General features: G+C 40.7%; 1 protein-coding gene across 4 annotated transcripts in view; it reads left to right on the plus strand.

Annotated features, from left to right (window-relative positions):
• Positions 1-26,261, plus strand: part of STK17A (serine/threonine kinase 17a) — a 44,149-nt gene that overhangs the window by 9,762 nt on the left and 8,126 nt on the right. For 3 of the 4 annotated variants that reach the window (XM_033193927.1, XM_033193928.1, XM_033193929.1), the window contains exons 2-3: positions 2,286-2,498; positions 17,361-17,505. In XM_033193927.1, the coding sequence (XP_033049818.1) occupies positions 2,286-2,498; positions 17,361-17,505 (358 nt within the window). The remainder of the gene's footprint in view (positions 1-2,285; positions 2,499-17,360; positions 17,506-26,261) is intronic. The other variant, XM_033193930.1, reaches the window with a different exon arrangement.

A 26,261-nucleotide genomic window follows, 5' to 3' on the forward strand; every position in this document is an offset into this window, starting at 1 on the left:
GCAGTCTTAGGTTGTATTGTCCCAAGAGCAACAAAAGTAATAATGATGTAATGCTTTGATTGATTATACCTGGATTAGTTGCTTCAGATTTGGTTGGCACATTTTCTGATGAGCCATAATAGGAAGTGAACCTTATGGGGAGGTGGGCGTGGTGGCACGTGCCTATAATCCCAGCTATACAGGAGGCTGAGGTGGGAGGATCACTTGAGCCCGTAAGTCCAAGGCTGCAGTGAGCTATCATGGTGCTACTGCACTCCAGCCTGGGCAACAGTGAGACCCTATCTGTTAAAGGAAGAAAAAAAAAAAAAAAAAAACCCTATCGTGATGAGGATTGATTGCAAATTGGGAAAGGGAAGAGGGAATGGCAGCTAACAGATGATGTTTGCTGTGTTCACTATCTGATAGACTGCCATGTGGAAAAGAGTGTGAGGTCTGGTCTGTACTGCTCAGCAGAGGACCCTGACTGTAGCCCTTCAGCTGAAGTCAGGTTTAGTCTTGTAGTGAAGACCTTATTATTATAATATGTACCCAGTAGTGGAAAAGATTACCTCACAGTCTGAAATAAGGCATTGGCATTTGGCGTTAGGTAAAATACTATATGATTTCTAAGTTGTCTTTCAACCTAAGGATTCAGTGGATGTATGGGTGATGACTATCACAGCTTAATGATGTTTGTGTGATTAATAATATTTTATTGAGCACTTACTGTGTGGCAAGTACCATGCTAAGCAATTGAAATATATTATTTAATTCTCACAACCCTGTGAAATAGATGCCATTTATGTCTCTATTATACAGATTAGAAAAATGAGGCCGGGCGCGGTGGCTCAAGCCTGTAATCCCAGCACTTTGGGAGGCCGAGACGGGCGGATCACGAGGTCAGGAGATCGAGACCATCCTGGCTAACACGGTGAAACCCCGTCCCTACTAAAAATACAAAAAAAAAAAAAAACTAGCCGGGCGAGGTGGCGGGCGCCTGTAGTCCCAGCTACTCCGGAGGCTGAGGCAGGAGAATGGCGTAAACCCGGGAGGCGGAGCTTGCAGTGAGCTGAGATCCGGCCACTGCACTCCAGCCTGGGCGACAGAGCGAGACTCCGTCTCAACAAAAAAAAAAAAGAAAAATGAGACTTAGGGCATGGAGGCTCATGCGTTTAATCCTAGCAGGATCACTTGAGACCAGGAGTTCAATACTAGCCTGAGCAACATAGAGAGACCCAGTCTCTTTAAAAAAAAAAAAAAGAAGAAGAAGAAAGAAAAGAAAAATGAAACTAAAAGAGGTTAAATAAACCACCTAAGGTTACTGTCAAGTGCCACTTACAGGGTTCAAGGCCACATAGGTTTAATTCCAGAGCTCATACCTTTAATTAGTATGCTATACTGAGTCCCTGGTTTACCTGCTTATTAGTGTAATGACAAATAGTAATGCACCAAGATAACACTTTGTTATATCTGTCTTCGTGAGAAAATACAATATTTCTAGCTGATGCTCTAGTTAAAGTGATATATGAGTGAGATCCTTACCTTTAGAAAGTGATAGTGCTCTTTAGAGTCAGTTAATGCAGTGAAATTCATCGTATTAGGGATTCTGGTGACCAATTTCTCTTAAAAAATCAAATGGCTTCCCCCCACCCCCCCCGGCCCCCGGAGACAGAGTCTTACTCTGTCACCCAGGCTGGACATCATCTTGGCTCGCTGCAACCTCCACCTCCCAGGTTCAAGCGATTCCCATGCCTCAGCCTCCTGAGTAGCTGGATTACAGGTGTAGCACTACCATGCCTGGCTAATGTTTGTATTTTTAGTAGAGGCAGTTTCACCATGTGCTAATTTTTGTATTATTAGTAGAGACGGGGTTTCGCCGTGTTGGCCAGGTTGGTCCAGAACTCCAGACCTCACGTGAGCCACCTGCCTCAGCCTCCCAAAATGCTGAGATTACAAAGGTGACCCGCCATGCCTGGCCTCAAATGGCTTTTTTAAAGACAAATCATTTTGTGTAGAAATGTGCAAAAAATTAAGCTATGTATAACTCTGCAAAAAATATGGACTTTAATATTTGTTATTCTTTATTTAGAAAATGAATTGGGCAGATTTATACATTTTGTTTCATGTGATAAATCCATAAATCTATAGATGTAGCCTATATAAATTTCTAAGTGATATTTCTACTTTTGTGATTGTATATGAGCTAAATTTGAATATCTACCAATGGTTATTTGGAAATTTCATTGAAATCTGCCATCTCTGGAAAGTTGTCAACTTTAACAGTGAATGTTTTTGTTTAATTCTAGGGGGAAATTTGCAGTGGTGAGGAAATGTATAAAGAAAGATTCTGGGATAGAATTTGCTGCAAAGTTCATGAGAAAAAGAAGAAAAGGCCAAGATTGTCGGATGGAAATAATTCATGAGATTGCTGTACTTGAACTAGCACAGGACAATCCTTGGGTCATTAATTTACATGAAGTTTATGAGACTGCATCAGAAATTATCTTAGTTCTGGAATAGTAAGTATTATCTTTCTTAGATTAAGTTTGTTTGGTAGTCTACACTTCCTTTATGGGATGCCACTCATCTGTGATAATGTTGCCAGGCCTGGTTCTCTGGAAATCTCAGAATTTTCTAGATCATCTTCAAGTGTTCCTCTTATTTATTTAACATGTTCCAAATTTGCAAGGATGCATGTATATTAGCTTTTTTATTTTCATTCTTTAATGAAATTCTTCTCATAATAGGATAAAAGGTTATCTTACGATTTTATTAGAGGCGCTCTTAACGAAGTAATACCAAACTAATATTACAATAAAAGGCATTTTATAATCCTTGCATGTTTTTATAATCTGAGTTAATCTCCTTTCTTTTAGAAACAGTAGTCTTGATTCTTACTATGTTTTCAATTTAAGTAGGCAGATACAGCACAGAAAACAGCTTTGAAAAACAAAGGACTGTGCTTTCTCCTTAAGAAATCCTGGTTTCAGGGTAGGCACGGTGGCTCATGCCTGTAATCCCAGCACTTTGGGAGGCCGAGACAAGAGGATCACCTGAGCTCAAGAGTTCAAGACCAGTCTGGCCAATATGGTGAAACCCAGTCTCTACTACAAATACAAAAAAATTAGCCTGGCGTGGTGGGATGTGCCTGTAATCCCAGCTACTCAGGAGGCTGAGGCAGGGGAATTGCTTGGACCAGGGAGGTGGAGGTTGCAGTGAGCTGAGAGTGTGCCACTGCACTCCAACCTGGGTGACAAAGCGAGACTCCATCTCATAAAATAAAAGGCCTTAATACTCATGCCTATAATCCCAGCACTTTGGGAGGCCAAGGCAGGAAGGATTACTTGAGCCCAGGAGTTTGAGACCAGCCTGAGCAACATAACAAGACCTTGTCTCTTTTAAAAAATAATTAATTTAAAAAAGAAAACAAAAAAGACTTAATACATCAATAAATCCAAACAAAATAAGAAGACAAACTTGGAAAAATACCTCTAATATTTATCTAGCCAAAGCAGTTAAAGTTGCTTGAATATACCGGGTCTTACAAATACACACAAACACATGAACCTCCCAGTTTGAAAAGGGCTTGGCCCATAATCCCAAAAGATGCAATCCTAAATGTTGAAATTCCAAAAAATCAAAAACCCTAAGGTCTAAAATCTCAAAAACCACAATCCCAAAAGATCAAAATCCTGAAAACATAATTATGGAAAAAATAATCCTAAAAAATTCTCTAAAAGACATTTATTTGGTCAGGTGCTGCAACCTCCGCCTCATGGGTTGAAGCAATTCTCATGCCTCAGCCCCCACAGGTAGCAGGGATTACAGGTGTCCACCTCCACGCCTGGCTAATCTTTTGTATTTTTTGTTAGAGATGGGGTTTCACTGTGTTGATCAGGCTGGTCTCAAACTCTTGACCTCAGGTGATCCACCCGTCTCAGCCTCACAAAGTGCTGGGATTATAGTCGTGAGCCCAGCCAAATCCCAGCACTTTGGGCAGCCGAAGTGGGAGGATTTCTTGAGCCCAGGAGTTGGAGACCACCCTGGGCAACATAGCGAAACCCTGTCTCTACAAAAAATACAAAAATTAACTGGGTGTGGTGGTGCACTCCTGTAATCCCAGCTACTTGGGAGGCGGAGGTGGTAGGATCACCTGAGCCCAGGAGGTCAAGGCTATATGAGTCGAGATAGTGCCACTGCACTCCAGCCTGGGTGACAGAGTGAGACCCTATCTCAAAAAACAAAAAAAAATTTGTTTACATTTTAATAGGGGATTGATTTAGGAAACATAAAAATAACTATGTATACCATAAATTGTCCGATTATGTTAATTAAAAATAAAACTTTAATACATGACATTTCATGACCGCTTTATTTACATGCTAAAACAGTAATAACATACATGTTTTTACAGACATAACACTCAGATATACTAACAGTCACACAAATGTAACAGTTATGAGCCAGATAAACCATATTTATAAAAGAAATAGTTCAGCTGGGCGCAGTGGCTTACGCCTGTAATCCCAGCACTTTGGGAGGCCAAGGTGGGTGGATCACGAGGTCAGGAGATCGAGACCTTCCTGGCTAATACAGTGAAACCCTGTCTCTACTAAATATTCAAAAAATTAGCTGGATGTGGTGGAGGGCGCCTGTAGTCCCAGCTACTTGGGAGGCTGAGGCAGGAGAATGGCGTGAACCTGGGAGGTGAAGCTTGCAGTGAGCAGAGATTGCGCCACTGCACTCCAGCCTGGGTGACAGAGCGAGACTCCGTCTCAAAAAAAAAAAAAAATTCTAAAAGTGAAATATATAAATGTATATCTCCATAGTTGATAATTCTGTACACTTAAATTGATAATTGTGGTCATCTGAAATACCATGACAAGCAACCTAAGTCTTTTGACAAAATTGACCGAAAATCTCAATGTGTCCTCACCATATGTGCAGTTGCCCAAAGAGCCAAGATCTCAAGAAATTTTTTTTCACAAATGCAGATGTACAAAAAGGACATATCTTCATTTATTAATAAAGTTTCAATGTTTTTGTTGTTCTTTTTTGGTTTTTTTTTGTTGAGACAGAGTCTCCCTCTGTCACCCAGGCTGGAGTGCAGTGGCATGATCTTGGCTCACTGCAACCTCCACCTCCTAGTTCAAGCAATTCTCCTGTGTCAGCCTCCTGAGTAGCTGGGATTACAGGTGCACACTACCGTGCCGGGCTAGTTTTTTTGTAATTTTAGTAGTGACAGGGTGTCACCATGTTGGCCAGGCTGGTCTCGAACTCCTGACCTCAGGTGATCCACCTGCCTTGGCCTCCCAATGCTGGGATTACAGGCATCAGCCACCAGGCCTGGCCTCAGTGTTTTTACATACACAAAATCAACATTGTGATCATATATTTTGATGGAGTCAAATTTGCAAAATATTCATAAAATGAATTAACTCTCCTCAAAATTTCACCCAGTTCATACCTCCAGTATTGAAAATTATGCAAAGATGAAATGCATAGCATAGTGAATTGGTGCTATATGTGAAGGGCAGAAGTTGTACATGATTGAATAATTTGGCAGGGGAGAGTTCTTTTTTACCTGTGTGTTCACTTCTGTAACCTTTGAAACACCTCATGCACTTGTATTTGGACAGTGGTTGTGATCTACAAATTTTGTAAGTATATGTTGTCCACCTGAAAACCTGGTTATTGCTCAGCCATTGCAATTCAATTATTTTCTGCTTTCAAAGCACCGATAATAATTAGCTTTTAAACCATTAGGTAGTATTGTATGCGTAACTTAATCACACCCTTTTTTGAAGGAACAATTTCACAGATCTCTTCCATTGTATTGTAAGGAATACAGTGAGAAGGAATGATATTGGACTTCCCCAGTACCAAATCTTTATTATTTAATAGTTAGCCTTCTCCAGAGAGACAGAACCAATAGGATATGTGAATAAATACGAGAAGGAACTGAATTAGGAAACTGGCTCGTGTGCTTATGGTGACTGAGAAGTTGCACAACAGGCCTGCAAGCTAGACACCTTGGGATGCTGTAACATGGCTTAGTCCAGTTGCAAAGGCCTCAGAACCAGGGAAACCAATCATTCACTTTCAATCCAGGCCAAAAGCCTCAGAACCCCAGGGAGTGGGAGTGTAGGGAGCAGGGGTGGTCAGGTGTAAATCCTGACGTTTAAAGGCTGGAGTTGTGATGTCCACGGCAGCAAGAGAAAAATTGGTCCCAGCTCTCAGAGAGAGATCAGCTTGTTTTCTATATTTCTTCTCTCTAATTAGATGGTGCCTGCCAACATTGAAGACATATCTTTCCTACCTAGTCCGGTGGGACTCACACGCTAATCTCTGGACACACCCTCACAGACACACCCAAAATAATATCCCAGATTTCTAGATATTCCTTAATCCAGCCAAGTCAACAACTGAAATTAACACCATAAATCCACCCCTTGTCAGTTTGGCACCCATAATGCGTCTCCTTTAAACTGTACTTAATTTCCAAATAAAGACAGCAACAAAGTAATAGTTCCACCTAACACGATGCACCTAGCCTCATACAACTGAAAACACAGTGGAAATCCCTTCCCTAAATCCCCTCCCTCCCTAGAATTCAGTTTTCACGATTTCAACAGTCAAAATTTTCATTGTTCAAGATTGTGATTTGGGGATTTTAGACTTTAAGGACTTTTTTGTCTTTCAGGATTTTGATCTTTTGGGATTTTGACATTCTGGATCATGGCATCTGAGATTGTGTCTTTCAGGATTATGATCAGCTCTGGTTTTAAAAGAATGAACAAATGATATGAAGAGAAATTTTCACACACGCAAATGTAAACTGCCTATATACACATGAAAATATTTTTATTTTTATAATGTAAATTTTAAAATAGGTTGTGAATTTCTGCCTATCAGACTGGCAATGATTATAAACAAAAGTGATATTCATTGATTGAGCCATTTTAGTATAACTTTTCTGGAGTACAGTCTGAAGTATGTATCAAAAGCCTTAAAAAATACGTTTTAACCCAGCCATTTTACTTAAAATTTTTTTTAATGGTACATAATGGGGTCTCATGTTGACCAGGCTTGTCTCAAACTCCTGGCCTCAAGCAATCCTCCTGCCTCAGCCTCCCAAAATGCTGGGATTATAAGCGTGAGCCACCATACATGGCCTAATTTTAGGTTTATTAATTTTTTCACAAGGAAATATTAGGCAGTTTTGCAAAGATATGATACCAAAATGTTCCTTATGTCATTCTCTATGTAGCAGAAAGGTAGAAATAATCTAAATGTTTGTTAGAAAAAAGGCTGGTTAAATAAGTGATGTCACAAAATGGATTACTAGGCAGTCATTAAGAAGCTAAGGTAACTATAAATATATTTCAAATATTTAAAATATTAAGTTTAAAAAAGAGCATGTTACAAAATAATATGTATGGCATTATGTTGTTTTTATTTAAAAGTTTATAGAGGGTGAAGTCTGGATGGCTAAAATATTAAGCATGTTACTCTTGATAGTGTAATTCAAAAGTATGGTGTTCATATATTTTAATTCAATAATTTCACTTGTAGGAATCCCTTTTAGAGAAATAATACGAACATGAGAAGCACAAAAGTGTTTGTCACAATGCATTTCTAATTTATGATAGTAGAAATATCCAAAAATGGCAGAATGGTTAAAAGTTTTTTTAAAAAAATAAGTTTAGGAATCTCATATGGAAGCCCACTGCTTACCAAGGATTTGTTTTTTTTTTTTTCTGTTTATTACAGAGGGGATTAAGGCAGAATTGGAAATTGATCCAGAAAAGACCACCTGAAATATTCTGTCTCTAAAATCTCCTCCTCCTTGCAAAACCTGCTCTTCAGCCTTTCATCCTGGGACCCTTTTCAGTTCTTCCAGTTATCACCCGGCTCCTGACTTTTTTCTTCCCTTTTCTTCCCTTCTCCTCTTTGGTAGTTAATTTAACTCCTCTCTTACCAGCACCTCACATTATTTCCCTCTTCCTCTTGGTCATCCTCTGCAACTCATTTGCCCATTTTAAACCCAGAATGCATGCTGTGTGTCCCTCCTCCTCTGCTGCCACACATTCTTGGAAGGACTTGGATCGTTTTTCATCTACTTAGTACAAGTGTAAGAGTTCCATCCTCAGCTAGGCTCATGGTATAGCTTAGCAAGTCTGTACCTAATCTCTTATGTCCTTTTAACACTCCCACCCCCTGAGCTAATCCATATCTTTACCACACTTACTGTGTCACCTGCTTCCCACCTCTCATGAGATACTTAGCCTTTTCTCCCCCATATGGAGAAATCAAGGCCATCAGACACACTCCCCAAGCATCCCTCCCCTCTTCCTCTAATATCTGTCTTTGTTGCTCTCATGCCCATCCCTGCTGTTCGATGGAAGGGATTCAGCTAATCATTTCCAAGACTGAACCCTTATTTAAGTTCTTTAATTTTTTTTTTTTTTTTTTTTTTTTTTTTTTTTGAGACGGAGTCTCGCTCTTGCCCGGCTGGAGTGCAGTGGCTGGATCTCAGCTCACTGCAAGCTCTGCCTCCCGGGTTTACGCCATTCTCCTCCCTCAGCCTCCGGAGTAGCTGGGACTACAGGCGCCCGCCACCTCGCCCGGCTAGTTTTTTTGTATTTTTTAGTAGAGACGGGGTTTCACCGTGTTAGCCAGGATGGTCTCGATCTCCTGACCTCGTGATCCGCCCGTCTCGGCCTCCCAAAGTGCTGGGATTACAGGCTTGAGCCACCGCGCCCGGCCAAGTTCTTTAATTCTTATCCTTCCTTTTCTAGGACCTGTGTTTCGTTTTTTTGTAAGTTATGTAACCTCTTCTAGAGTTTCAGACCCTCCTCCCATGGTGGTTCTTTTCCCTTTGTCTTCTAATATTTCAGTCTCCTCTATGCTAAAAAATTCCTTCCTCAGCTTTGACTCTTATATCTTGCCTTTCTCTTTTCCTTACTGCTATACTTCTTAAAAGAATAGTCTGAATTTATAGCATTCCTCACCTTCCAGTTTTGTTCTACTTCATTGATCCACTCATCTGTTCATGGGCCAATACCCCATTCACTTTTTAATCTAATGCCATCTGCTCTTCTGATACTTTGATGAGGTCACCAGTCCTGTGTGCCAAAATTAGTCTCCTCATTTTAGTATTCATTCCAGTTCTTGCTCTCTTTAAACACTTGATATTATCCTTTCTTTCTTGAAATCATGTTCTTCCTTGGCTTTCACAGCCCTATTTTTTAAAAATCTCCTCCTCCTCTCAGAGCCCTTCATCCTTTTCTACTATATAAATGTAAGTGTTCCCCACAGTTCCATCAGCGTTACTGATGTCATATATTTATGTTTTATACATTTACCCTGGATGATAATAATCTATTTTTGTGACTTCAGCTATCATTTACTTGCTGAATACTTCCAAATCTTTGTTTCCAACCTCAGCCCCTTTCTTCTCCTTCACTTATGAAGCTTAGTTTGGCTGGACATGAAATTTTGGGTTGAAATTCTTTTCTTTAAGAATGTTGAATATTGGCCCCCACTCTCTTCTGGCTTGTAGAGTTTCTGCTGAGAAATCCGCTGTTAGTCTGATGGGCTTCCCTTTGTGGGTAACCCGACCTTTCTCTCTGGCTGCCATTAATTTTTTTTTTTCCTTCATTTCAACTTTGGTGAATCTGATAATTGTGTGTCTTGGAGTTGCTCTTCTCGAGGAGTATCTTTGTGGCGTTCTCTGTATTTCCTGAATTTGAATGTTGGCCTGCCTTGCTAAGTTGGGGAAGTTCTCCTGGATAATATCCTGCAGAGTGTTTTCCAACTTGGTTCCATTCTCTCCATCACTTTCAGGTACACCAATCAGACATAGATTTGATCTTTTCACGTAGTCCCATATTTCTTGGAGGCTTTGTTCGTTTCTTTTTACTCTTTTTTCTCCAAACTTCTCTTCTCGCTTCATTTCATTCATTTGATCTTCAATCACTGATACCCTTTCTTCCAGTTGATCGAATCGGCTACTGAAGCTTGTGCATTTGTCACGTAGTTCTCATGCCGTGGTTTTCAGCTCCATCAGGTCATTTAAGGACTTCTCTACACTGGTTATTCTAGTTAGCCATTCGTCTAATCTTTTTTCAAGGTTTTTAGTTTCTTTGCAATAGGTTTGAACTTTCTCCTTTAGCTTGGAGAAGTTTGATCGTCTGAAGCCTTCTTCTCTCAACTCGTCAAAGTCATTCTCGGTCCAGCTTTGTTCCGTTGCTGGTGAGGAGCTGCGTTCCTTTGGAGGGGGAGAGGTGCTCTGATTATTAGAATTTTCAGCTTTTCTGCTCTGTTTTTCCCCCATCTCTGTGATTTTATCTACCTTTGGTCTTTGATGATGGTGACGTACAGATGGGGTTTTGGTGTAGATGTCCTTCCTGTTAGTTTTCCTTCTAAGTCAGGACTCTGAGCTGCAGGTCTGTTGGAGTTTGCTGGAGGTCCACTCCAGACCTTTTTTGCCTGGGTGTCAGCAGCAGAGGCTGCAGAACAGCGAATATTGCTGAACAGCAAATGTTGCTGCCTGATCATTCCTCTGGAAGCTTCGTCTCAGAGGGGTAACCAGCCATGTGAGGTGTCAGTCTGCCCCTTCTGGGGGAGTGCCTCCCAGTTAGGCTACTCAGGGATCAGGGACCCACTTGAGGAGGCAGTCTGTCCATTCTCAGATCTCAAACTCCGTGCTGGAAGAACCACTGCTTTCTTCAGAGCTGTTAGACAGGAACATTTAAGTGTGCAGAGGTTTTTGCTGCCTTTTGTTCGACTGTGCCCTGCCCCCAGACATGGAATCTACAGAGGCAGGCAGACCTCCTTGAGCTGCGGTGGGCTCCACCCAGTTCAAGCTTCCTGGCAGCTTTGTTTACCTACTCAAGCCTTAACAATGGCGGTCGCCCCTCCCCCAGCCTCACTGCCATCTTGCAGTTTGATCTTAGACTGCTGTGCTAGCAATGAGCGAGGCTCCGTGGGCGTGGGACCTTCCAATCCCGGCAGGGGATATAATCTGCTGGTGTGCTGCTTGCTAAGACCATTGGAAAAGTACAGTATTAGAGTAGGAGTGACCTGATTTTCCAGGTGCTGTCTGTCACAGCTTCCCTTGGCTAGGAAAGGGAATTCCCGGACCCCTTTTGCTTCTCGGGTGAGGTGATGCCTCGCCCTGCTTCGGCTCACGCTCGGTAGGCTGCACCCACTGTCCTGCACCCACTGTCAACAAGCCCCAGTGAGATGAACCCGGTACCTCAGTTAGAAATGCAGAAATCACCCGTCTTCTGCGTTGCTCACACTGGGAGCTGTAGACTGGAGCTGTTCCTATTCGGCCATTTTGGAGTGTCGCTCTCTCGCCCAGTCTCCTCAGCCCCTTTCTTAAGCTCCAGCTGCCTGTTGTGTATACATGTGTCCAACCGCAGATCATTATTAGTCAATATATCAGTATCAATGCAGTCAGTAGCAGTCAATATCAGTACTCCTGCATTACCCTATTAAGGCCTGTTTTTCTTTTGTTTAGTATCCCCATCTGTTTCATTGCTCAAGCTAGAAACCTTGAAGTTATCCTTAATTCTTTTATCCTCTTTAACACTCATGTACAGTATAATGAATTACCAAGTCTTCTACTTAAACCTCTCCAGTAGCTTTTCAGCTGGTCACCCTGGTTTCAATCCGGGGAAATCCCTCCTGCTACTGTTAGATAGGTAATAAAAACAGATTTGGTGATATTATTCCCTTGCTTAGAAACTTTTGGTGGCTTCTGTTTCTTTGATGATCAGATTTTTTTAGAACAAAAATCAGTATGATTTGGTCAAAAAATTTCATGTTCTACTTTTAGTTTGAAGAGGAAGTCTTAGAGATATACTCTGGATACTGAGATATCAAAATTCTCAGCCACATCAATATATTGTTGTTATGGAAACAGGCAGGTTATGATCACTGCATCAGTTAATCATTCTTGAAGCACCTGCCATGTGCACTAGATACTAATAGGTACTGATAATATAAAAAGTGAAAAAACATAACCCCTTATCTTCAGGTGCTAAAAGTCTAGCAAAGGAAATAGATATGGAGGTTGAGCATTCTTAACTTGGAAATGAAATGTCCCAAAGTTTGAAATTTTTGAGCACTAATATGATGCCACAGTAGAAAATTCCACATCTGACCTCATATATTATCCCAGAAAGATGCTGACCACAGCTGATGAGATCACCTTTATAGGAATTAAGGATGCTAAGAATAGAATAACTATGCTAGGGGCTGTGCTAATGCAGCAGGTGTGCATAAGTGTAAACTTGCTGTGATTTGACATGGTGGCTGAGAGTGACACCTTCACTTTCTGATGGTTCGGTGTACACAAACTTTGTTTCATGCACAAAATTATTTAAAATATTGTATAAAATTACCTTCAGGCTATGTAAGTCGCATATGAAATATAAATGTGTGTTTAGACTTGGGTCCCCTCCCCCAGTATAGCTAATATTTCAAAATGTAAATCCCAAACGTTTCTGGTCCCAAACATTTAAGAGAAAGGATATTCAGCCTATAAATGATTACAGCAATGTTGATGATTTACCAGGAGTTCTTACTAGTTGTTGTGTGAACTAGAGTATAATAGTTAAAATGTATTAAGCATTTACTACACACCAGGCGCTATGCTGTCTTCCAGCTTTATATATATTATTTATATGCTTTATTTACACTGTTCATAAATTTTAGAACACAATTTTATATATAAGAAAACACTCAGAAAAAAAAACAACCTTAGGTTGTGCTGTATTACAAACAGCAGCTCCAGAATTTAGTCCAGGGGTGTGAGATTCCAAAGCTTCTGCTTTTATCCATATACTGTGCTCCTTTACTCTGCCTGGGAGGTTAGGGAGTGCTTCCTGGAGGAGGAGGCATTTCACAGTATATATTAGCCCATCATTGCCTTACTCTGAATTTTTTTAGTTGTTTTGCCCTCATCCTGTGCTCTTCTCCCTGACTTCTATTCTACCTCATCTCCTTTTAGTCCTTTTCTACCTCACCCTACCTTCTCGGCATACTTCTTTTTTTGTCATTGCATTGACATCTTCCCTGCATTATTTACGACAAGAAGTCTGTGATCATTCTTACCTTGATTCACCTATAAATGTGCCTTTTTTTTTTTTTTTTTTTGAGACAGAGTCTGGCTCTGTTGCCCAGGCTGAAGTGCAGTGGCACAATCTCTGCTCACTGCAAGCTCCGTCTCCTGGATTCACACCATTCTCCTGCCTCAGCCTCTCAAGTAGCTGGGACTACAGGCGCCCACCACCACGCCCAGCTAATTTTTTGTATTTTTAGTAGAGACGGGATTTCACCTTGTTAGCCAGGATGGTCTCAATCTCCTGACCTCATGATCCACCCGCCTCGGCTGCCCAAAGTGCTGGGATTACAGGCGTGAGCCACCGCGCCCAGCCATAAATGTGCCTTTTTATTTTTATTTTTTTATTTTTTTTATTTTTTTTTGAGACGGAGTCTTGCTCTGCCACCCAGGCTGGAGTGCAGTGGCCGGATCTCAGCTCACTGCAAGCTCCGCCTCCCGGGTTTACGCCATTCTCCTGCTTCAGCCTCCCGAGTAGCTGGGACTACAGGCGCCCGCCTCGTCGCCCGGCTAGTTTTTTGTATTTTTAAGTAGAGACAGAGTTTCACTGTATTAGCCAGGATGGTCTCGATCTCCTGACCTCGTGATCCGCCCGTCTCGGCCTCCCAAAGTGCTGGGATTACAGGCTTGAGCCACTGCGCCCGGCCAAATGTGCCTTTTTAAAGATTTTCCTCTTTCTCACTGGTTTTTAGCAATTTGAGTATGGTGCCTTGGTTTTATTTGTATTTATCTTGCTTGGAGTTCATTGATCTACTTAAGTTTTTTTTATTTATAGTTAGTTTTTATCAGATTTGGAAATTTTTCAGCTATTATGTTTTCTAATATTTTCCTACCCCTACCTCTCTTCTCTTATTCCTTGAATTACAGTGTATTAAACGGCTTGATGCTGTCCCATAGTTCCCTGGGGTCCTGTTTGTTTTGTTCAGTCTTTTCCCTCTCTCTCTCTGCTTCACATAGACAGCTTATTTTCCTGTGTCTTAAAATTCACTGATTCTTCTGCAGTGTCTGATCTGCTATAAAGACTATCCAATGGGTTTTTCGTTTCAGATACTGTATTTTTCACCTGTGAAAGTTCTTTTTGGTTCTTTTCATAACCTCCATCTCTTACATGATTATGTTCATATTTTACTTTAAATCTTTGAGCATCTTTATAATGCCAGTTTTAAGGTCCTTATCTGCTAATTCCATCATCTCCTGTCATTTCTGGATCTACTTTTATTATTTTTCCTATTGGTTGTGAATTGTAATTTGTGGCATTTTCAGATATCTAGAAATTTTTGGTAAAATGACATACATTTGGAATGTTGCAGGGTTGAGTAGATTTTATCCCATTAAAGAATGGTGACGTTTGTGTTGGCAGTCATTTAAATTACTTGTGGATCGGCTTTGTTAGGACAGACCTAGAACTAGGTTAGCCTTAATACAAAGGATGGCCCTCCCAAAGGAGTCGGTTCATTGCCCCAGTGTTTAGAGTGGCTTTTCTACTCCAACTTGACAAAATTCAAGTGTCTTACCTTATTCTCTGTGAACACTGGGAATTTCTCAGCCTTATAATTTTCCAGAGTTATTTTGTCTAAGACTTCAAAATACTATTGAGCAGATCTCTCTCTGTAGCTCCCTCCTCTCTGGTACTCACCTGCCAATTCCAGCTGTCTTAGCCTTGCCAAACTCCCAGTCTGTCTTCTCAGCTTAGCAAGGCTGCTGCATTCTGCTTCTGCTTGGGTTCCTCCCCTACCCCGTACCACTGTCCATATATTGTTACCAAGTAGGAATATTGGAGGGCTTAACCTCTTCTCACAGCTCATGGTCCTATACCTGTCGTTCTAATGCCTGAAATAGTTGATTCATATGCTTTAATTTTCTGGTTGTTTATAGCCAGAGGGCAAGTGCCATACCATTTGGTTGGATGGGGAAGTAGAAACTTGCCCTTTAATGAGTGTACCATGTATTTTTTACACAGTGTGCCTTCACACATATGCTCCCTCTATCTGGGATGTGCTGTTAGCATTTCATCTAGTGGACTCCTAGTAATCCTTCAAGGTTCAGAATAAATGTCATCTTTCCAAGATTTTTTTTTTCTACTTCCTTTCCAATTAATTGCTCAGTTGCTAAGTTATCAAGTCATTTAATATATAATTTCACATATAAATGCATATGTAGTTGTTATTTAAGTATCTTTCATTTTTCTCTTCCCCCCTAGAGCTTGAAGGACCAGACATACCTATTTGTAATTATTTTTCTATCTCTAGGACAGAATATAGGGCCTAACGTATTTGATGGTTTGTTGAATTTGAATAATGAGAAAGTAAAGATCCAAACTGGGCCTCAGAGCAGGATAGAATGGAAATGCTAGTTTAGATAGAAAAAACAGTGTTTGGTCTGAGGCGGGAAGCTATGATACAGCCAAGGTGCAGGCAGCTAGGGAAACTCAGTTACTGTTAGCTTCTAAACATCAGTTACATGGCTCTGAATAATGTTGGTCAAAAGATAGTCATCTCATAACTTTCCAAGGACCACTAGAAAGTTGAAATTTTAAAGTTCTAAATGTTTTTTTGTAAAAGTAGTTTTTGTACAAAACTTTGTTAATAGTTTTTTAATTAATTTCCCAGTGAAATTTTGTGGTTAAAAAGTAATGTTGCTGTAGTTAAAGATAGAAAAAGCAAAGCTATTATAGGGCTTCTCTAGCTTCCATGTGAAGGAAAGTACTTTGTGTAAAATAGTTAATATAATATTTTCTGTTACTATGCTTGAGAGATGCTTTTAACATCTCAGATTGTTCTTTAGTGAGATCACATTTAGTGATACTAGTTAATATGGTATTTAGTTAATGGGTAAAATCCACAGTTAAACAGGGTTATATGATTATATGTTGTACTGAAAGGAATATAGTCTCTTTTATTATTTATTTATTTATTTATTTATTTATTTATTTATTTATTTTGAGATGGAGTTTTGTTCTTGTTGCCCAGGCTGGAGTGCAATGGCGTGATCTCGGTTTATCGCAACCTCTGCCTCCCAGGTTCAAGTGATCTCCTGCCTCAGCCTCCTGAGGAGCTGGGGTTACAGGCATGCGCTACCATGCCTGGCTAATTTTGTATTTTTAGTAGAGATGGGGCTTCTCCATGTTGGTCAGGCTGGTCTCGAATTCCTGATCCCAGGTGATCCACCTGCCTCAGCCTCCCAAGGTGCTGGGATTACAGGCGTGAGCCACTGTGCCCGGCCTCAATTTTCTTATAATACTCTATATTTGAAATACATACTTGAACATTTTCAGAAAACTGTAGTTAGCAGTGTGTTTTAAACTACTTAAATTGTTGAGAAAACCAAGAGGGAATCATTTGTTAAAGCAAGAATGGGGCCGGGCGTGGTGGCTCATGCCTGTAATCCCAGCATTTTGAGAGCCCACGGCAGGCGGTTCACAAGGTCAAGGAGATCGAGACCATCCTGGCCCACCTGGTGAAACTCCGTCTCTACTAAAATACAAAAAAATTAGCCAGGCGTGGTGGCGCATGCCTGTAATCCCAGCTACTCAGGAGGCTGAGGCAGGAGAATGGCATAAACCCGGGAGGCAGAGCTTGCAGTGAGCCGAGATCCAGCCACTGCACTCCAGCCTGGTGACAGAGCAAGACTCCATCTCAAAAAAAAAAAAGAAAGAAAGAAAAGCAAGAATGGATAACTTTATGTGTAAGGAGACTAATCGCTCCTAAAATTTAGGTAAAGAAATCCTTGTATTTATGTAAATTGATAGTAATGGGCTGAGGGACTCAGATGACAATAAACTGTGATTAAGAAACTGTTTCAGCCAAAATGCAGTTCTTTATTTCAATTGAGGAACAAAGTTCAGTTATCAGCAAATTGTGGCCTGTATGTGCAGAGTGCTTTGTAAACTGTACATTACATTGTGGTGCATCTTGAGCTGCTTGGGACTGAGTTGGCTCAGCCTATACTGTGTTTTGATTTAGGTTGTCAAATCCATACTAACAGTTATACAGGCTGGGTACAATGGCTTATACCTGTAATCCCAACACCTTCAGAGGCCAAGGTGGGAGGATTGCTTGAGCACAGGAGTTTGAGACATAGTGGGCACCATAGTGAGGTCCCATCTCTATTTTTCAAAATAAAAATAAATTTTTTAAAAAAGGTATACAGTTACTGCCAGACTGTAATTAATTTACTTTGTAGTTTTGGTGTAAGTGTTTGCCATTTCTTATGAGTCATATATTACTTTAATTTTGCCCTTCTCTAGTGCTGCTGGGGGTGAAATCTTTGACCAGTGTGTTGCAGACAGAGAGGAAGCCTTTAAAGAAAAAGATGTTCAAAGACTTATGCGACAGATTCTAGAAGGTGTTCACTTTTTACACACTCATGATGTAGTTCATCTTGATTTGAAGGTAAGGTTCAAATTACTTTACAATTTTGAGATTGCTAAAGAATGACATTCAAGACATAAAATATTTAACAGTGATTTATTCAAACATATTTCATGTTTGTGTATTATTAGCTAGCAAGGATATTAGAATTGAGTCTTTACTCCTATCCTCTAGCCAGATAGTTTTATCAGGGAGATAAGGCACATGTGTGTACATGAAAAGATACATAATAATACAATGCCAAAGAAAGGAACTCAGAATATGACAAGACAGAACTTGAGCTAGATCTTTTGAAAAGTTAGGATTTAGGTAAGTTGAGAAGAGTAAGAGAAAATTACCTCACAAGAGTCAGGAATATTTGTGATGTGTTTGGGAAAAAATAAATGGAATCATTTCACTGGAATTGAGAGATCAATTAGGAGATATTAAAAGCTGGGAAAAGGCTGGATTCTAGGGATTTCATATGTCATAAAGACATAGATGATTTTTGAGCCAGGAATATTCGAGAAACAGTGTTTTGGAAAATAGGCAGCAGTAAATAAATGAGAAAATTAAAGAGATTAGAGGCAGGTAGATTTCTAATTTAAAATTGTCAAAGGCGGAGAAGAGGAAGGAAGGAAAAACAAAGGACGATATGTCAGTTATGTTCCTTTCAAGTGATCAAGATGCCAGCTGAAACCGGGGTAAGCAAAACAAGGAAATTTTAGTGGCAAACAAGTCCAGAGATAATTCTAGCTTCAGTTATGACAATATTCAGGGCTCAAAAACTGTTGCTAGTACTCAGTTTTTCTCCAGCATTCAGCTCTGCCTTCTTTGAATGACAATAAGATGGTAATAAAGTAGATGCTGCTGTTCAGCCTTGCAACTACCCGGAGACAGCAGGAAAGTCAGTCTCTACTCACAGATCTGTCCAAAGTTCTGAGATTCACTCTGATTACACCAGCATAGATCAATCTGGAGCTAATAAGTGTGCTGATGGGTGTAGGGCTTTGGCTTGCCATGCCAGTGTCATCAGTGTCATAGGCTCCAACTCTGGAGGAAGAGGTATAACCCTTTCTACCATCCTAACCTTTACGTGGACTGAGTGGAGAAGGGATGGATTCTCAAATCAGTTCTGTTTCTGAAAGAGCAGAGAATGGATGCTCAGGAGACCGTAAAGGTCCGCTATGATTATTCTTAGTATATTCCTGCGGGTGTCTGCATGGCAGTATTAGCCATGCAGAGGAATTCCCAAAATAAATGTTTATGCTGTAGCTTCTTTCATATTTGGTTTTACACTCTTAACTTTGCAAAATTGTGTATCTGTTTTATTTTTTAATGATGTTTTACTAGTCTTATGATGGATTTTCAGGAACAGAACCCCAATTTAAATAGCATTGCACCTATAGGAAATGAACTTTCAGCAAGTTTAAGATTTCTGTTGATTTTCTGATGGTTACTTTCATATCAAGTCCAGGTGCAACTGTGCGAAAATGAAGCAGTCCTCAAACAGAGAACATGCCACAGCGACCCTAGTTCCTAGTGTTTATTCCATTTACAAAGATGGCCTTACTGGCGAGAGGAAATAGGGTTAGGAAGGATGGTAACCTGAGAAGGCTGAAGCCTCTGGACTACCCCCAAAAAAACTTTCCCATCGTGAACTGCAGGGTCATCTCACACCACGATCATCTACTGATCTACCTTGACATCTGCTATAATATCTCCTCTAGCAGAAAGTAGATGCTCTATGGCAGTGTTCTGTGACCCAGACGTGAATCATAATCACCTGGAAGGGCTCGTTAAAATAAATTGCTAGGCCACAACCCTGAAGTTTCAGATTCAAGGTAGGGCAAAGTGATACTTAAACTTCAGGCCAGAATTGCTGTATGGTCAGGGCCGGGTGTGGTGGCTCATGCCTGTAATCCCAGCATTTTGGGAGGCTGAGGCGGGTGGATCACGAGGTCAGGAGATCGAGACCATCCTGGGTAACACGGTGAAACCCTGTCTCTACTAAAAATACAAAAAAATTAGCCGGGCATGGTGGCAGGAGCCTGTTGTCCCAGTGACTCAGGAGGCTGAGACAGGAGAATGGCGTGAACCCGGGAGGCAGAGCTTGCAGTGAGCCAAGATCGCGCCATTGCACTGTAGCCTAGGCAACAGAGTGAGACTTCGTCTCAAAAAAAAAAAAAAAAAAAAAAGAACTGCTATATGGCACATTCCATAATACCTTTGTTTATTTATATAGATAGAGTCATACTATATAAATATAAATTCATATATGTATATATTTAATACTGTATAAATAACTGCCTAATTTTTATTGCATGAAGGCACACTCTCAAGAAGGAGTGTACAGGCTGGGTGCAGTGGCTCATCCCTGTAATCCCAGCACTTTGGGAGGTCAAGGAGGGCAGATCACTTGAAGTTAGGAGTTCGAGAGCAGCCTGGCCAACTTGGTGAAACCCCTTCTCTACTGAAAATACAAAAATTAGCTGGACGTGGTAGCAGGCACCTATAATCCCAGCTCCTTGGGAGGCTGAGACAGGAGAATCGCTTGAATCCGGTAGATGATGGTTGCAGTGAGCCGAGACTGCGCCACTGCACTCCAGCCCAGCTGACAGAACAAGACTCCATCTCAAAACAAAAAAAAGAAGATACAGTGTATGTAATCTGGAGGTTGACTTCTAAAGCAAACTTGATAATGTCCCATTTGAATTTAGGTGGAAAGGTAGTTTCTTTTTAAATACTAGTTTCCTACAGAAAATTTTACTTGTTTCCTACAGAAAAATACAGGGAAAAAACAATGTGGAAGTTTTCTTGTTCTCTTTTGAAAGATGCCAATGTAAATTCATTTTATACACATTTATCTTTTCTCAAAGATATTAATTTTTTAATACCATGGCTAAAATGGACACTCAGGACCCAGTAGCCACATGGTACACAGTGGCGTTTTTTGAAAGCAAGTGTGGACATTTGCACACCCACATGCTGAGGTGGCCTGATGTTAATGCTCAAGATTACCTAGTTAAAACCTTTCACAGCTTGGGTGGGGGCTTTGCTTTTCCCCTTCAGTCTGTCATATGCATAAGAAGTTCAAAGATCCTTGCTGCAAGAAATTTCCACCTTGCTTCCCTCGGGAACATTTACAAGGAAGAGATGGTCTCTGCAGTACAGACTTTCACTGGGCTGATACTTTAAGAAGCCTCAGTATTAGCCATGCAGAGGAATTCCCAAAATAATGTTTATGCTGTAGCTTCTTTCACTCTTAACTTTGCAAAATCGTATATCTGTTTTATTTTTTAATGATGTTTTACTAGTCTTATGATGGACTTCCAGGAACAGAACCCCAATTTAAATAGCATTGCACCTATAGGAAATGAGCTTTCAGCTTACGACAGTTCAACCTGTGACTATTCAAGAACTAATTAAGTAGCAAGTCAAACAGGTTGTCAACACCATGTGTCATGGATCTTTGATGTTACTTGAGAGTATCAAAGGTGAATATTAAGTTCTTGAATACCAACTTTAAGTGTGTGTTTATACAAGGAAATTATATCCCTTTCTCCTTAGTACATTCAGTATCATATTCCTTTCTCTCTAATACACTTGGTGTAGAATTCTTTCCAGATTCAGTAGAGTCCTAGATGACGATGATGGGCCTTTGATGTTGAAAACTGGACTCTCCATGTTTCCTCGAACCAGAGGAACTAGAAGACAAAGTGGTCCAAAGGGTTCTCAGCCTTCCTTCTGCCTTTTTGCCCCTCCATGTGCAGTCAGACATGTCTGTGAGTCAGCTACTGGAGGGAGAGGACAGAGATGGGGTTGGTATGGCAGCTATGCAGGCGAGAGTGATTTCTACTAAAAGGTCTTTCCAGTTGGCCTCTGTGAGTCTGGACAAAGTGAGTCTGCTGTCCTCTGTCTTCGACAGTGTGTGCTCATAATGTTGAGTCTTGGTCTCTAGAAGAGCTTGAAAGACTAGGCTATTTTTTAAGAAATTATTTTCCCACATTGCCTCAAAGCTAAATATATTATGTTTTCATTCTCTAAAAACTGATAATCCCAATATATATGATAATTTTGAATTATTAAGCTATTTAGTCTCCGTGCTGGTTAAAATGGGAAACTCCTGTCCCTGTGACAGAAGTTAGTTGGAAGTTAAAATAACTATTATAGTTGCTTCTATTAAGGATATAATTGACGCTATGGGAAATACACTGTTTGGCTTTGGTGCAGAGCCCGAATGATCAGTTTGCCAAAAGACTGATTCACTGAAGACTCTCAGCCAAATACCTTAAATTGAGCTGGGAAAGTTCTTGGGGTGGGTGAGGGAGTAGCAGATACAGATTTAGGAGTCTGTAAAAGTACGAGTCCATAAATCCACAAAAATAGAAAAGACAAACCATGATTAAGAGAAAGCCCATTCATTTAAAATATAAAATGTTGCAGAAACTGCAAATCTGAGAAACAACAACTCTGGCAAAGTCAGAACAAAACCAACTAAAAGTACCAAAACAGTCTCAATAATTTGGTGAATTAGTCATTCAATAGAGTGACCTGCTTTTAGTCCTATCCAAGGGAGGGAGGACTGACCAAAAATAGCACAAAGAAATCTGGTCTTAGAATCCATTGCTCTTTTTTCTTCAAATGGTGTTGTACTGGTTCAGTCTTTCAGGAGTGTTAGTACAGTCAGTCCTCTGCATCCATGGATTCAACCAACCACAGGTTGAAAATATTCAGGGGGAAAAATTCCACAAAGTTCCAAAAAACTAACCTTGAATTGGCCCCCACCAAGTATTTCATTGAATCCATACAAATGAGGTGATGTGTGGCATTATAATAGCTATTCTGAGTAACCTAGAGATGATTTAAAGTTTACAGGAGGATATGCTTAGGTTATATGCAAATACTACACCATTTCCTCTCAGGGACTTGAGCATCACAAATTTTCGTATCTGTAAGGAGTCCCTGGACCAATCCCCACCAGATACCAAGGGACAACTATACTAGGATTCTATCACTAATTTTTTCACCCAGTTATGCTCATGGTTAAAAGTGGACTAGAGAAGGCCAGGTGTGGTGGCTCACACCTGTAATCCCAGCACTTTGGGAGGCTGAGGTAGAAGGACCACCTGAGCCCAGGAGTTTGAGACCAGCCCAGGCAACATAGCGAGACCTCATCTCTACAAAAAATTTAAAACTCAGCCAGCCATGGTGGCATGCGCCTATAGTCCCAGCTACGGAGGAAGCTGAGGCCGGAGGATTGCCTGAGCTCAGGAGTTCGAGGCTGCAGTGAGCTGTGATTGCACCTTTGCATTCCAGCCTGGGGAACAGAATGAGATCCTGTCTCAAAAACTTTTTTTTTAATTAAAACCTTAATTTCTAAAAATTAATTTCAAAAAAAGTGGCCAGAACCTGGGACTTTCCATATGAGATTTAAATTTAAGCATCAGTATATTACTTGAAAGTAGGGGTAACAAAAACATTTCTAAACAGTCCCCCAAATTAATTTAGACAGGATTATTAACCTATTTCTCTACTCTAACCTGGGTTTTAATAGTTAATGTACTAGAACTTTAATTGCCTGATAAAATGTTCCTTAAAACCCTGTCCATAATACCCTAAGCCTTATTGAGCAGGTTAACCTCAACTTTACAATGATCTTAGCCACTAAATCTTCTCCAGTGGTGATTGTTCAGTAAACGTTAAATGGATTATGTACAAAGATGAAGATACCGAGATAAATAAAAGACTTCCCTACAGCCACCATCTATTTAAGGACCGCCTGCAGGTTTTCTGCTTATTCCACTGTCATCACCTCTCTATTGATTGACCTTGCTTCTTTCTCTCCCTTACTACCTGGGATTCATACCTTTTAAATAGAACTAGGTTTTATGTGCCACAACTTCTTTATCATGAACTGGATTCCCTAGAAAGAAAGTGTAACTAAATTGTAAATGCTGAGGTACTTAGCCTTGTTTTCAGGACATGCATTTCAGCTTATTGGAAGTAGATATATTTCACCTTCGAAGAAGAGACAGAGATTATAGTCCTGTAATTGTACATATATTTTATTCAGAGGAGCAAAGTCTATTTTTAAAAAGAGCCCTGTGGTCAAAATAGGGCACAGTTAATAAAGGCAACATAATAAATTTTTTTTTTTTTTTTTTTTTTTTTTGAGACAGAGTCTCGCTCTGTGGCCCGGGCTGGAGTGCAGTGGCCGGATCTCAGCTCACTGCAAGCTCCGCCTCCCGAGTTCACGCCATTCTCCTGCCTCAGCCTCCTGAGTAGCTGGGACTACAGGCGCCCGCCACCTCGCCTGGCTAGTTTTTTGTATTTTTTAGTAGAGACAGGGTTTCACCATGTTAGCCAGGATGGTCTCAATCTCCTGACCTCGTGATCCACCCGCCTCGGCCTCCCAAAGTGCTGGGATTACAGGCTTGAGCCACCGTGCCCGGCCACACATAATAAATATTAACTGAAATCCCCTGAAATAGCTCTGATTTTATGAGAAATGTGTTTTTTCTAGCAACCTGTCTCTCAGTTGTTTAACTTCATTTTTAGAAAGTCTGTCACATTGGTGTATCATAGATGCATGTAACAGGGCCTAGGCTTCTCATACAATAAGATTTTAATAATTTGATCACACTAATTTAGGATTTACAACATTACCACCAAACCAATTAGTTTTTGCATAGTAACTAAAGAAAGTATTTTTCAGGGAATGTAAAGTGTACACACATAAAAGGGGAAAACATTTAAACTATTTTAAGGGAACAAATGGTATTTAAGAACATTCATATAATATACATGTTTACTAATCACAAGAATATCTCAAGATTTGGTGAAGATTTTCCCTAAGCAGTATTTCACTTGGCATTTTGTGTGCACTGGAAAGGGCAAAACATTCAATTATGAATATGTGTCACTGAACCAAACCCCTCCTATCGAATTTGCCTGAATAATTGACATTTTGTGGTTACTATAGTTTTTGTTTTGTTTTGGTTTTTGATTTTGACAGGGTCTTACTCTGTTACCCAGATTGGAGTGCAGTGGCACTATCTCAGCTCACTGCAACCTCTGCCTCCCAGGCTCAAGTGATCCTCCCACCTCGGCCTCCCAAGTAGCTGGGACTACAGATGTATACCACCAAGCCTGGCTAATTTTTTGTATTTTTGGTGGAGACAGGTTTTCATCATGTTGCCCAGGCTCCTAAGCTCAAACAGTCCACTCACCTCGGCCTCCCAAATTGCTGGAATTACAGACATGAGCCACTGTGCCCAGCCCTTTTGTTGTACTATAGTATTTTATTAACGTACTAAAATTAAAATTGCCTTGAAAAGTCTGAGGACTCACAGTCATGATGCTACATAGGTGTTTTTTTCCTGAAGAATTAGCTAGAAGCTAATTAACAAAGAAAATGTGGCCTGCCTTCTACCATTTACTCCAGAATAGCCTACAAAGCCCTGTGATCTCCTAGCCATTTCCTTTCCAACCTCATGCCTCCCACCACTCGTACCCCTTTTGCCTTGTGCTGTCCTCCAGCCACACAGGATTTCCTGCAGATGCTCCACAGCAGTACGGCCTCTATACTTGCTCTTCCCTCTGAATGCCTCCTGCTTACCCCAACCCCTCCAGGACACTGAGCCGTGACTGGCTCTTTTTTAACATCGTCCTCTCCTCCTTCAGGTTGCCTTCTTAGAAAGGCCTTCTCTGACTCCCCTAAAGATAGCATGCCCATGCATACACCCCAGGCAACCACTCTCGCCCATCACCCTGCTTTGAGTTCCCCATAGTGCTTAAAGTGACCCAAGGTGTATTTATTTGTCTCCATTAAGATGCAGGGCTCCAAAAGAGAGGACTCGTGTCTTGTTTTCTGTTATTTCCCCAGGGCCTAGCTCATTAGGCAATCAATAAGTATTTGTTGAATAAATGAGGAAATCTTTTTACCCTTCAAGGTCTGCTCACATAGCTCCTCTGTAATTTTCCAGGGCAGAATTAATCACTCTGATATATTTATCGCCTGAGTACTTTGTATATATTTGCCCTCATGGTGCAATTCACAGAAGAGTGACTTGAGCCTAGCAGGTCCATCTATTTTCTCTTGATTATAAACTGTGACAGTAGGGTGTTCTTATTCGTTATATTTGTACTACTACCAGTCCTGACACAAAATAGACACGCTCTTAATTTTTTTAGTTATGTTTCTTCCCTTCATTCACCCAACAATATTAATGTGTGGCAGGCACTGATCACAGTGATAAAATATTAATCAGTACTGTGGTTTCTGTCCTCATGAAGCTGTAGATTCTTCCTATTCTTTGAATTCAGCCTGATAAACTTACAGGCATTTTCATAATAGAAAAGGGTAGGATGGGTGGTTGGGTAGAAGGTAAGACCCTTTTTAAAAAGAGGGACGATCTGGCTGGGCGTGGTGGCTCACGCCTGTAATCCCAGCACTTTGGGAGGCCGAGACAGGCAGATCATGAGGTCAGGAGATAGATACCATCCTGGCTAACACGGTGAAACCCAATCTCTACTAAAAATACAAAAAATTAGCTGGACGTGGTGGTGGGCGCCTGTAGTCCCAGCTACTCAGGAGGCTGAGGCAGGAGAATGGTGTGAACCCAGGAGGTGGAGCTTGCAGTGAGCCGAGACTGCACTTCTGCACTCCAGCCTGGGTGAAAGAGCACGACTCCGTCTCAAAAAAAGAGGGACCATCCATGCCTCAATTTCCTTTTTCATATTGCAGCCCCTCTCATGGATGGAAATTGTAATCTGCTTCACTGCCATCTTAGGCC

The sequence above is a fragment of the Trachypithecus francoisi genome, unplaced genomic scaffold (assembly GCF_009764315.1).
Source record: "Trachypithecus francoisi isolate TF-2019V2 unplaced genomic scaffold, Tfra_2.0 Lachesis_group4, whole genome shotgun sequence".
NCBI classification, from domain to species: Eukaryota; Metazoa; Chordata; class Mammalia; order Primates; family Cercopithecidae; genus Trachypithecus; species Trachypithecus francoisi.